This window comes from Sceloporus occidentalis, unplaced genomic scaffold (assembly GCF_023333645.1).
Source record: "Sceloporus occidentalis isolate IW3139 unplaced genomic scaffold, rSceOcc1.0.p SCAF_8, whole genome shotgun sequence".
In the NCBI taxonomy this organism is placed as follows: Eukaryota; Metazoa; Chordata; class Lepidosauria; order Squamata; family Phrynosomatidae; genus Sceloporus; species Sceloporus occidentalis.
Window position 1 is genome coordinate 26,172,872 of NW_028316988.1, and position 13,906 is coordinate 26,186,777.

At 44.1% G+C, this 13,906-nt stretch overlaps 1 protein-coding gene across 2 annotated transcripts; it reads left to right on the forward strand.

Moving 5' to 3' along the window:
• Positions 1 to 454: 454 nt before the first annotated feature.
• On the forward strand, positions 455 to 12,204 carry LOC149308374 (perilipin-3-like). 2 transcript variants are annotated; one of them, XM_089535660.1, is made up of 8 exons: positions 455 to 674; positions 4,186 to 4,265; positions 7,428 to 7,623; positions 7,715 to 7,797; positions 8,433 to 8,862; positions 9,739 to 9,938; positions 10,379 to 10,507; positions 10,903 to 12,204. In XM_089535660.1, exons 2-8 carry the CDS (start codon positions 4,206 to 4,208, stop codon positions 11,248 to 11,250), a joined length of 1,446 nt encoding a protein of 481 aa, XP_089391786.1. In that variant the 5' UTR covers positions 455 to 674; positions 4,186 to 4,205; the 3' UTR covers positions 11,251 to 12,204. The 2 variants fall into 2 exon arrangements, with proteins under 2 accessions (XP_089391786.1, XP_089391787.1); XM_089535661.1 differs by having other exon boundaries at positions 10,906 to 12,204.
• Positions 12,205 to 13,906: the final 1,702 nt, after the last annotated feature.

Consider the following 13,906-nt stretch of genomic DNA (forward strand, 5'->3'; position numbering starts at 1 on the left):
TAAATGGGAACCAGGGTCGTTTGAACCGTTTCAAACCGAATTGCGATCCGGTTTAAAAGGTAGTGGGAATAAGGTCTAAGAGTGCATCAATGCTGCAAAAATAATGCAGTTTGACACTGCATTGTCATCCATGGCTCAAGGGTATGGAATATGGGATTTGCAGGTTAGTGGGGCACCAAAGCTCTCCGACAAGGAAGGCTCAATAGCTCCCCAAGCGACAAACCCCAGAATCCCATAACATTCAGCCACGGCAATGAAAGCAGTGCCAAACCATATTAATTCTGGAGTGTGGCCACAGCCAAACAGAAGGCTTTGGATTCCTCCCAGCTGGGTTGAAAAGAAACTCTTTTTTCAGTGGCAACTAGAGGCGGATTCTTGCAACACACGTTCCAGGAATTGACTAACTTAATTCTGTTCTGTTCACATGATCCCTTTCACTTTTGTGTCTGTGGGCCTTCAAGTTGCCTACAGACACACACAAAGCCAAAGTTGCCCTCCCTTTGTAACTTTTGCAAACTCCCTCCTCTCTCTCTCCACCCACATTCCTAAATCCTTGCTTCGGATTGCATGCATGAAAATAAAGGGGAGTCACTCCAGAGTATATATACAAGGCATTTACAAGGGTGTGGGATTTTGCAGCTGGGGAGCTCCAGGAGTCAGACGCTGCAGCAGAGGTGAGTATAGAGATTTTGTTTCGGCGCATGTTTTCCAAGTGGGTTTTTCCAAAGCCTCTTTCTTTAGATGCCCAACATTCTTGGAGCAATGGTTTCGAACAAACCAGGTACCGAATATAATAGATGAAAAGAACCAAAAAGGACCTGGGGAACATACAGAGAGTAACTACAAATAATACAATGAACAGTCAAACCTTCTTGAAGACTTGGTATCCAATTTTTAAGACACTAAATTGTTACTTGAGACCACTATGGCTACAAATAATATAATGAATGGTCAAACCTTTTTGGAGAATTGGTATCCAGTTTTTAAGTCATTTCGACTACAAATAATATCATGAATGGTCATACCTTCTTGGAGGCTTGGTACCCACTTTTTAAGATCTTAAATGGTTAGTTGAGACCATTTTGGTTATAAATAATATCATGAAGAGTCAAACCGTTTTGGAGACTTGGTACCCACTTTTTCAAGTCATAACATTGTTAGTTGAGACCATTTCGACTACAAATAATATAATAAAATAATATGTTTAAATGGCAGGAAAGAAATGGAGTTTATTAGGTGTCCTTTCTTTATTAAAAAAAAATAATCTGGGTGTTTTATAACAATTAAAAGAGGCCAAGGATACAGAATCCATTTGCATTTATCCAAACTTTAAAGACGCATCTATCCAAGCAAAAACATTCGGTTGTCTTCGAACAATTAAAACAGGCCAAGGTTACAGAATCTGCACAGTTTTACAAAATTGTAAAAGTTGTCGAAATTGGAAAGCTGTATCTCCAGCTGCCTTATAACTATTAAAATAAGCTACAAGACACAAGCCAAAAGAACCCATACAACTTGTTGCAATGGCAAAGTTGGAGTTGTATCCCTCCTGCAAAAAAAAGAACCCACGCAACTTACTGCAACTGTCAAGTTGTTTCTTCCCCAAAAAGAACCCACGCAACTTATCAAAATTGTCAAGTTGCATCTTTCCTACTAAAAACATACTGTCTTATAATAATAACAGGTAAAAGAGGCTGAGGAGACTTATTGAAATTGTGAAGCTGTCTCATCTCCTAACAAAAGCATCTGTAAAATTGTCTACCACAATTAAAATTGGCCAAGGATACCAAAGAATTGCAGCTGTGAAGTTGTATCTTTCTTGCAAAAGGGGGTAACAGCAGAGCCAGACACAGGAAAGATTTTCTCTTCTAAATGAGCTGGTTTAAGCCAAAGCGAAACCCTAGTAATCCTGGGACTTGTAGTTTGGCAAGGCACTAGAGATCCCTAATAGAGAATTCCAAGTATCCGCCTTAAACTGCGTATTAAGGATGCCAAAAGATGTTTCCATGGCTATTAAAAAGTGCAAGCATAGGGCTATAATAGTGTAAATCAGCATTATGAGATACTCACAGTGTATGCTCAGAGGCACCCTTGTCTTGCAGTTCCACCCAATGCAGAATCGGAGAGTTATGAAGCCACATACTTTGGCTGACGTATCTTAAAAATAGTTGCAGCCATATATTTTTATATCTTGGTTTAAAAACAAGGAGCAAAGCTGTTGGAAGCGTCTCCCTATTGACTCATTCTCGTGTTCTTGCAAAATTTCTCTGTGGGTGAAAGGAGCCATTCCTTTGCCCCAGATATGGGGCAATAAAAGTGGGTGGGTTTGCAAGCGGTGGAAGAGTTTGCAATAGTTTGCAATTAAAAACATTAGGGGGAAGATCATAGCATTGGAAGGGGTCCCAAAGACCATATAGTCCAGCCTCTTCTCCATTGCAGAAACCCAGCGCTATATGAACTTTTATCAATGCATTTCCGTGAGACTATAGTATCGCATTTTAACTTTGGGTTCGTGTGTTTGCAATGGTGCTTTGCATTTGAACATGCTGTGCCCCACCTTAGGCCTTGAGGAGTGTGAGAAAGAAAATAATAATAACAACAACAACAACAACAACAACAATAATATACAAAACACAATTGCAAACACATAAACACTCGAAGTTTCCTCATTGCAACCATACCTCCATTTTAGCAAGAAGCGTAATGGCAGATTAAATCTTTGCTGACTCTGAGTAGTTATTATTATTATTATCATCATCATCATCATCATTATCATTATTATCATTATTATTAGGACTACTCAGGGCTTGCAAAGGTTTAAGCAGCCCTTTAAGTTTCTTGCCAAGATGGAGGTGTGGCTGCAATGAGAAAACCTCCAGAGTTTTTGCAGACTTTCTGGCATCCTTTGAACTGGTTTGAGACTGGTTTGAGAAGTTTGAGCAAAACCAGTGTGGGCCAAAGGGATGATGGGAGTTGTAGTCCGAAGGGGAAGAGCTCTATGAGCGCCATTTGTTGGAAACAACTTGTTAGAAATTATTAGAGGCGATGGAAACGGATAAAGTTACAGCTCTCTTGAACTCTAAAGATATGAAGCAAACTGAGGAGGGATGGCCACCGATCATCAAATTTTGTACATCTGGGAAGTTGAAGTGAATTTGTATGCTCCAAGAGATCTTCTCAAAGGAGAGGAATTGCTGTCTTTATATTTTTCCCCTGTTATATATACTTATATATATATATATACAGTGGTACCTCGGGATACGAAATACCCAGGTTACGAAATTTTCGGGATACGAAAAAATCCCATTGGAAAACATTGCTCCGCGTTACGAAAGTTTTTTCGGGTTACGAAAAAACTTTTGGTGCTTTTCGGCGCGATTTCACACGGAATCGCGGCTTTTCCCCATTAGCGCCTATGGGAATTCGGCTTGCGAAAGCCTTTCGGGTTACGAAATTGACAGCGGAACGAATTAATTTCGTAACCCGGGGCACCACTGTATACTTTCTCTTTTTATAGGTGAAAAATAAAACAAGTGGATGACATGTTGTTATAGGACCTTTTGTCGAGAAGTAATGTTATGTGTTAGCTTAGTTTATAGGGTTATTGAATATAATAATCCTAGCTTTGTGTGTGTGTGTATGAAGAATTGATTGTTTTATAATTCGGTATATTAAAAATAAAATTAAAAAGAAAAGGAAACAATTTGAAGGTATGCAACAACCAATGCATGGAGAGGCATATCTGCATGAGCCCTAAGAGAGGATAGCTTGCTCAAAGGGTCTCTGGTTTGGTTGCGGTTGCGGTTGCGGAGTCCAGGATTTGAATCCCAGCTTGGCCACGAAACCCATTGGGTCAGTCACACTCTCTCAGCCTCAGAGGAAGGCAATGGCCAAGATCCATTGAACAAATCTTGCTAAGAAAACACAGTGATAGGTTTCCCTTAAGTCGAAAATGACTTTAAGGCGCACAAAAAGAACGACGACAACAAGGCCAAAAGGATCGATGTGGACAAATCCCATGCCTTTGTATGTCATCTTGAGCAAATCTGAGCCCCGATATCGCGTGCCACCAAGTATCTCCTGACTTCTGACCAGGGCCTTTCTATCTCGCCCTGGAGTTTACTCCTGGCTTATCTACCTTGATATGACTTGAGCAAGCGTCTGACTTTTGCCTTCTCTTTGCAGCTGAACGTTGACCCCGAAACATGGCTTCCACGAACAGCGAGGCTGCCGCCACCCCAACCATGGAAGAACAGGACCAGAAAGTAAGTAAAGGGCCTCCAATGCCAAAAAAAAAAAATCCCAGACTAAATCAGACCTAGGACTCATTCCCACTGCCTTTTAAACCGGATCGTGAATCGGTTCAAACGACCCTGGTTCCCACTCAATCCGAATCGCTGAAGCCATTCCGAGAGAAGGGCCATGTGCCAGACCCATTAAACCAGCGTCTTTTTGGCGCTGTTGTTTTCCGCTTCTTTTTCGATAAATCGATTCCACGCAAGTGTGAACCACAAGCGGATCGGAGTCGATTCAAATTTCCCCTTCGTCTGGCTGGAACTGAATCATTTTGAATCGATTCATTCATGAATAGGAACCTTGAGTGGGTTGTTGTGGTGACAAAAAATGCGATCAAGGCAAATGTAGTGTAAACCCCAATCCGATGTCAAATCGATCCATCAATCCGGATCGCACACCGATTTATCTATAAGTGGGAATGAGGCCCTAGAAACCAAGGAGGACACGGATCCAATCCTCTGATCCTCTTCTCAGGTCCTGCATATTCAGAGCCATGGCTTCCTCTTTTCACACTGCCTCTCGCTTTACTCTCGCCTTACTCTCACTTTACATGTCCATCTTTTCCATTAAGGCTGCATCCACACTGCAGAAATAACCCAGTTTGACACCACTGTAACTGCCCTGGACCAGTGCCATGGGATTCTGTAGTTCTTATGAGATGCCCTGATTTGAGCTAGGACTTTGGAGACCAGGGTTCGAATCCCGGCTCGGCCATATCATGAATAAAATGGACTTTTAATATAACAAAAATGACGGTTTTAAGTCAACAAAATTATATATAACCAGTGGCACCCCTAGAATGAATGCCACAGTCCGTTTCCGCAAGCTGCTAATGTATTGCATTCCCCTCTAAATCTTTCCAAAAAGCCCTCTGTTGTTGTTGTGTTGTTGTTGTTGTTGTTGTAGTTGTTGTTCTGGGGGAAATGAGGTGGGAATTTCCATGGTTTCCAAAAATTTTGGAAATTTTACATCTCTGTTCATCCACATTGCACAATCCTAGGACTCCGATGCCACCAAGTTGGTGACCCTAACTAACTTAGAGAAAGTCACATACTCTCAGCCTCAGAGGAAGGCAATAGCAACTCCCCCTCCTCAGAGTCCTCAGAGGACAGCATGCCATTATGGCTGGAGAAAAGCCCCTTGTGCAATTGTGCATAGAAGAAACAGGGATATCTAATGCTCACTTGGGAGTGTGTCAAATGATGTCATTTTCTGCTAATCAGAAAAAAGTCCCAGGACTTTAACCCTCCAGAATTGCACCTTTGCTGCCTTTTCGCCTAGTGCACTTTGTAGCAAAGAGACCTTGGGTCTATTGTCTTGTCTTCAGTTTCGGCATCAAAAGTCCATGGCGGACCAAGGATGGGATCTTAGGGCAAGTCCAAACTAGCCAGGATACTCTGCACTGACCTTTGGAGTATCCTACCCCCAAATTTGCCCTTTATTAGCTCTCTTTTGTTGGAGGGTTTCAAATGATGAGCAGCTGCCTTCCCATGTGGACTCCATTCTCAGTGCTGGGTCATCTAATCCAGCCCACTGCCATGCAGTTTTGCAATCTGGTCTGCTAGGTTAAGTGCCTTTATGTCTGGCTGGCAAAATATGTCCTGCTGTCTGACCTTATGCCCATTAACCTCTGGGTAAGTTATGCCTTGTGTCCTTTTTAGCAAGCCTAGCTGACAATGCCAGCCAGAAAGCCCTTTGGGATCGAGCCTGTCTTGGTCAGATGCACCAAACAGCCGGAATTACGAAACTGTCTAGCTCTCTCTTTAGAGCCGGAGGGTGCTTGCCAGCTCTCATATTTCAGGGCATTGCACATGGTTGCAAAACCTCCAAGTCTGTATGGCTTAGTGAGTGTAGGAACCAAATGGTGGCCCTTTGCCATTGGTAGACTCTCAAACCTTTCCATTTTTAAAGCTGAAAACAGACAGATCCATACTGTAACCTGCATCAGGGATAGATGTCATGTATTCTTCCTTCTTCTCTCCTTTGCAGTCCATCCCAAGCCTTTCGGAGCACTGTTATTGGGCTTTCAAGTCTTTCCCAACTTATGGCAGCCCTATCACAGGATTTTCTTGGCAAGTTTCTTCAGAGGAGGCTTGCCATTGCCATCCCTTGAAATAGATAGTGTGACTTGCCCAAGGCCACCCAGTAGGCTTCCAGGCTGAGTGGGAATTCGAACCCTGGCCTCCAGAGTACTAGTCCAACACTCAAACCATTACACCACACTGGTTCTTTGGAGCCTACCACAAATGAAACAATTTCCTCACCTTGTCTGCTTCTGGCATTTCTTTTGCACTGAGAGATAGCAGTGGTTGGTAATTTCCATGTCAGTGGGGCAGCAAATCCACACCATGTTTTCATCCAGGCTCTTAAAGATCTCTCCAATATGAACCCTTGACTTAAAGGCATCAGGGGCTTAGGGTTATCCGGCCGCTCTCACAGTCAGTAGGGCAGTGAATCCATGCCAGGTTTTAGTTCAAGCTCTTCACGATCCCAATTCCTATTCCAAAGTTCCTTTAAAGCTAATGGAAAACCCAGAATGGAGTCCCTGCCCCACTGACCTGGAAGCTGCCATGTACAATGACGTTATCCAAGGCTTTTCTGGACCCAGTCTACCCCTGCAAGATTCCCACCTTACTTTTCTATCCTGAATGATAGCAAGATGGAAATATAACAATCTGGACCCCTTTTTAAAGTAATTATATTGCTAACTTTGGTGCCTTATTATTACAGGAGACATGAGACACTGATGAATCAAAGTTAAATGGTTTTATATCTTGTACATTGGAAGCCTCACAGAATGAAAAGAAGAGTAGAGCAGATGATGGTTTTGTACCTATGACATTAAAAGGCAAACTAAATAATTCTTGGTGTCCTCCACCCGCCCCCTTGACCTCCTCTCATTCCACACTATACAGAATCCTAATGATTTTTGTAATAATGTTACTCATAAATCACAATTCCTGTATCTCACTGAATGTTTTTGGCATAAACAGATACATGACTCTTGGGAGCACCCACTTTCATGAGTACAAACAACTAGCGGTTGAACTGTCCCTCTTGGAAGCATCCGAACGCATGGGTACTATCAAGTTACTGTTCTCATGGCTGCTTCTGTGTTTTCCTCCCCATAGAACGTGGCTGGCAGGGTTGCAAGCCTACCACTGGTCAGCTCTGCCTACAACATGGTCTCCGCGGCTTACACTTCCACCAAAGAGAGCCACCCGTACATGAAATCGGTCTGCGATGCAGCCGAGATGGGGGTGAAGACCATTGCTTCGGCGGCTGCCAGTGGCGCTCAGCCCATCCTGAGCAAACTGGAGCCACAGAGTAAGTTACACAGACCCAGTTGCACAGACTCATCCAGGGACTTGCCGGTGACTTGGCTTCTTACTAAAGGAACTTCTTTCCTCTTGTGCAGTTTCCACAGCCAACGAATACGCATGCAAGGGTCTGGACAAACTGGAGGAGAAGCTGCCGATTCTCCAACAGCCGACCGATAAGGTAAGGACAAAGCTTCCCTTAGTTGGGGGAGCTAACAGCAGTTTGTTGTGTGTGTCTGTGCAACAAATACAAAATCTTTGCATCCAGAGAAGGTTGCCAAGTGGGCCTTGTTAAAAGAGATATCCCTTATGAAAAAGGGATATTTCTTATAATAAAGAAAAAGAAGGCAGGAAAGCTCATACCTTTTATGGCCTGCAGTTATAGGGCTTGCAAACGTCCCTTATTATAAGGAATGCCCCTTATCTGAGATGCAGAAAGCTTGTCCCTTATAGGACTGGCAAATTGCCCTTATTGCAAGGAGTGTCCCTACTTTGAGGAAAGCTTGTAGACTGAACTAGACTCCAAAACTCCCATATGTATGTATGCATATAGAGCGATTGTCATGCAATTTTTAACCACTGTCACAACCAAACCTCCCCATGCTTGACAATGTGTGAAAATACTCCCACCCCATTCCCTACAAGCACATCAGAACTCCAAACTACTCCCAAAGACCTCTATTTCCCTCTGCAATCCTTCCCAAAATGGTGGCAGGAAGTACCTATATGGGAGGCCAGCCATTCCACTGCAAAACGGTGCCTCTGTTTTCCAACCAACAAGGTGTTTAAAATCTCATGCACAAAACTGTCTTCCAGATCATTTCGGACACCAAGGACCTGGTGACGTCCACAGTGACGGGAGCAAAAGACGCTCTCACCAGTACCATGACGGGAGCCAAAGATGCCCTCAGCAGCACCATGACGGGGATGGTTGATAAAACCAAGGAGGTGGTCTCAGGGAGTGTGGAGATGACCAAGTCAGCGGTCTCAGGAGGCATGGAGATGACCAAGTCAGCAGTTTCAGGAGGCATGGAGATGACCAAGTCGGCGGTCTCAGGAGGCATGGAGATGACCAAGTCGGCAGTCTCAGGAGGGATGGAGATGACCAGGTCGGCGGTCTCCAGCAGCGTCAACACCGTCATGAGCTCCTCAGTCGGCCAAATGGTGTCCAGCGGTGTAGATGCCATGCTTGGCAAATCGGAAGAGCTGGTTGACCGCTATCTTCCGATCACGGATGAAGAGTTGGGTGAGTGGGTTGCTTTTTCACCTTTGGAACAGGGATAAGTTTGAGCATTAGATCCAAGGATCCCATTTCTGGTGATGAGATGAAGCTGGGTGTTGATTTAGCAATGAGCACTTAGCCACAGAGGACTTACCTGTCCGATACCTGCTCTTCTGTGTTCTTCCAAAAGATTTCCATCTGGCGTCTGTCGAGTGCTACAAAGGTATTTGGAGTCATAAGCAGAGGCTGGATGGCCATCTGTTGGGTTTGCTTTGCATGTATAGCAGGGGCTGGAGTGGATGGCCTTTTAGGGTCTCTTCCAACTCTACAATTCCTATATAGGTATACCTCAGTTAACAAAGCCTCTGACAAAGAAGCTCACAGGATCTGGGAAAGGAAGGCTTTCCCCATATTATTACAAGCTATCCCTGCTGTGATATCTTTGATATGTACACTAAAGTCAATACCACCTTATGGCAACCCTATTGTAATATTTGGCAAGATTTATACTGAGGATTTATACTCCTTTGAGGGTGTGAGGGTCACTTGCTCAAGGTGACCCAGAGATTCAAACACTGGTTCCTACCCCAAGACTCAAATCACTACACTTCCCTGCTACTCATCTCCAAATGCAATGGATTTTGGTGTAGCTTTGTTTCAGATGGGCAACCAATATCTATTAGCTTTGCAAAAGGCCTGCTCTTGGTAAGAATCAAAACCCCTAAAACTAGTTTGTTGATGATTCAGGCCTGCATTTGCAGACTTTCCTTGGGATCGCAGCTAGGGAGACTCCCATGATGAACGCCCGAACCTCAAAATCTATCAGGACACCTCTGGCCACTATCCATGGCTCCTTCTCACTTGACAAGTTATGAACTTAATCTCTTTGTATCCTTCCAGCAAAACTGGCCACATCCATGGAAGGTTTTGATATGGCCACCGTTGAGCAGCAGAAAGCGCAAGGGAGCTACTTTGTGCGCTTGGGGTCCCTCTCGACCAAACTCCGTCACCGAGCCTATCAACATTCCCTGGCCAAGCTGAAAGATGCCAAGCAAGGAACTCAAGATGCCCTGGCCCAGCTCCATCAAACCATTGAGCTGGTAAGAAATCACTAGCAATTGTCCCTATGAAAGGGATCTAGGAGTCCTAGTAGACTCCATGTTGAACAGAAGTCAACAGTGTGAGACATCAGTTAAAAAAGCCAATATGATCCTAGGCATCACTGGAGTATAGTGATCCAGGGAAGTCATAGTGCCTGCCACTCTGTTCTGCTTTGGTCCGACCTCACCTGGGATATTGTGTCCAGTTCTGGGCACCACAATTTAAGAAGGATGTGGACAAGCTGGAAGGTGTCCAGAGGAGGGTGACCAAAATGGTGAAAGATCTGAAAACCACAAGGCCCTAAACATCAAGATATAAAGTTTTTAAAAATGCCCCAGGTAAAAGCTGGAAGAGTATCTCTGTGTCTTCCACTTAGGAGGATAGATCCTATAGTTTTAGGGAAGGTTTGCTGACACCCCTCCATCTCTTGTCCTCTTAGATTGAGCAGGTCAAGCAGGGTGTCGATCAGAAACTCCAAAGTGGTCAAGAGAAGCTCCATCATATGTGGCTGGAATGGAAGGAAAAGCACTCCCCGGAGACCACCCTGAAGGATATTCCTGACCCAAAGGTAGGTTTGGGTTTGGGAAGAGAAATCCATTCCCCAAGGCAAGACATCTGGATGACATGGATAGCCTGCTTCTCTCTATGGAGGCTCTCCTTATGGAGGGTCCAGTAAATATAAGAATGTGGGGTGCAGAGATGTGTGTATTGTGTGCCTTCGAGTCGTTTCCAACCTATGCTGACCCTAAGGGTGGGGTTTTCTTGACAACTTTTCATTCAGAGGGGGATTTGCATTTGCCTTCCTCCGCAACTGAGAGAGTGGGACTTGCCCAAGGTGGGTTTGCATGGCCGAGCAGGGATTCAAACCTGGGTCTCCAGAGTCACAGTCCAATCCTCAAACTACAACGTCATGCTGGTTGTCACTACCACCTTCTAACCTTGACCATTCTTACCTTCTTGCAGCAGATTGAGACTCAAGCTTTGGAAATATCTCGTGGCCTTGCCCAGCAGCTCCAGTCGACCACCATGGCTCTGGTCTCCAACCTCCAAGGCCTCCCCGCCGGTCTCCAGGAGAAAGTGTCTCTTGTCCGCCAAAACGTGGAGGATCTCCGGACGTCCTTCTTGTCTGCCAAGTCCTTCCAGGATTTGTCGAGTTCGGTCTTGGCCCAGAGCAGGGAGAAAGTGTCCAAAGCCCGTGAGCTGACGGAAGAGCTGATGGACCAAGTGGTCCACAACGCCCCCCTTTCTTGGCTAGTTGGACCCTTCACCCCATCTGGCAAACCAGAGGTGGAGGAGATAGAGATGGAATAGGACTACATGGTGGGTGCTTCTCTGTTTGGAGGTGGGATGGGGTCAAGGAGAAGGTTTGCACACTTCCTATCAGTCTTCTGGGCCTTGACACTTAGGAAAGGCAAGACTTAGTTTGACTTACAATGGGAATGTCCTGGTGTTTGTAGGGAGAGCCATGTTAGTTTAGCTGTTGAGGTGCTCTTAGTTGAGCCAGACTGAAGCCTAGCTGGAATGGAAGTTCTGGCCACCATTTTGGTGGCCCTCCATTAACACATTAATGCACTAAGGCTTCCATATCAAAAAGGGCTAATTTTTTTTTCCAACCAGGGGACCTATTACCCAATTTAAAACATAGACTTACATACATATTTAAAGGCTACAAATCCTTTGCTTTCTAGATCACATTTTCAAAGTGTGGTTGGCTGGTGGACAGCCTCATGTTACATTGGTTGCTTGAGGCTCTCCTGGTTGGAACGCAAGTTCTAGCCACCATTTTGGTGGAACCCCATTCAAACGTAAAGGAAGGTGGCAATGACTGGCTCCCATGGCTGCGGGGCAGTGGAGATGGAAAATACTTTCAGCAACCACAAGTGAGCAATCTCCATCATATGCTGTTTAACGAAAATACAGTGTTTATTTTTATTTCTTTTCCTGTAGCAAATTTAACCGGTTTCTTAAATAGCCTTAGTGCAAAAGCAGTTGCTTTCAAGAGAACATGTCTGTGCTAAGATCTTGCCGATGCATTGGTTGTTCAGAAAAAAATAGTATTAAAACTGTCAAGAGACTCCAATGGGGATAGAAAAAGCCTGAAATGTAGGCATTGCCTTGTATAATCCAGCGACGGTTTCTTAAAATATGCAATTGTCTCTGTCTTTGGGGGGGAAAGAGTGTAACCGGTCCCTCCTCTAACTTGGCTCCCGTTTTCATTTTCCGCCCTGTACTTAACATTCCTAAATAAACCACATTGCATTGAAACACTGAGGTCTTTTTGTATTAGCAAATGGGGTGTTGGGGGAATAAACTGTCTTACATTGCAGAGATTAATGATGACTTCTAGATTTCAGAAATGCACCTCCTGGGATTTTCTGGTTCTGAGAGTTATGAAATTGAGGATTAAAACTTTGAGGATGCTAAGTTGGAAACATGCCTTCCAAACGTCCCGGTTTGGCAGAAATAGTATCGCTTGAACCCTCTGCCTTCCCACTTTCTCAGCTGTGTTTAAAATGTCCCAGTTTTTCCTCTCCTCCCACTTTCCTTCTCAGTTTACATTTAATTCCTGCAAGTAGAGTTTTGGTTTTCTTTAACCAAGCTTTCCTAAACTCATTGCATACATTCCAGAGTTCCTCTGCTTCAAGGTGTAGCTTTCGCCATTCTTTCCTGCAAATAACTCTTGGGGTCTTTTGAACGCATTGAGATGTTGTTGGAGGGCATGCAAGCTGTGAAGTATGAAAGGGGACTGGGCCACACATGACAAAAGGCGAAATGAGGATTTGAACTCAAGTCTCATCAGTCCAGTACCTAAACCACTCCACCATGCGGCCTCTCCTATGGTTTTCTTGGTCCAAAGGACCTTTGCCATGGCCTTCCTCTGAGGCTGAGAGAGTGTGACTTGCCCAGTGGGTTTCCATGGCTGAGTGGGGATTCGAACCTTGGTCTTCCAGAGTCCTAGTCTTAACACTCAAAACCACAACGCCACACTGGCTCTCATTCAGAACTTGCAATGGCTCCCTTTGCAAAACATGGCTGCAAATTTTTACTCCTAGCAACCTCGAGCAACGTTTTCCAAGTAAGGGATGCCTCTTCCGAAAATGATGGACTTTGCTTTGTTGGAGGTTTTGGATGCCTATCCACTAGGGATGCTTCATCTGTGGTTTTCCGCATTGATGGCGGGTTAGATTATGTGGCCTCTGGGTTACTTCCAACTCCATAATCCTATTCTACTTCAAATGGTGTATCCACACTGCAGAATTAAAGTGGTTTGACCCTACATTAACTGCCATGGCTCTCATATTATTATTATTATTATTATTTATTTATTTATTTATTTATATATATATATATTGCCGTCCAAGTACTTGGTGCTTTACAGCAGAATAAAACATTTAGAGTGGCTTCAGTAATATCAAAGACTAGAATACAAGACTAAAAATGCAATAGTAAGATGCAATCATCAACTAAAATGCATTTAAAAAAAAAAAAGCTACACACACCAACACAAAATACAGAATAAAACAGATAATCCATTATAGTCATAGGCTCTATCCATGGGACTTGTAGTTTGGTGAGGTGTTCAGCTTGATCTGTCAGAGACAGACCCCAAAACACTACCTTAATAAATATGCTTAAACATCCAAAGTTTGACATAGGCACTTAGATTGACACAGCCCTGTGTCTTTCAGCTGAGTTGCACTACAACTCTCAGCATCCCTATGTGGCTGGGGATGATGGGAGTTGCCATCCATGCAACTCAAAGGTGCCAGGTTCCCCCTCCCAGGAGGAGAGAAGTTTTTACCTTCCTCAGCCCAGTGACTTGCACTACAACCCTCAGCACCCCTTAAAGCACCACCTTCATAAATATGTTTAAACATTAAAAGTTGGACACATGCATTTAGATTTGCTTAGAGAAGGGATGTTTTTACCTTCTTCAATCCAATGACTTTCGGCTGAGTAGCACTAC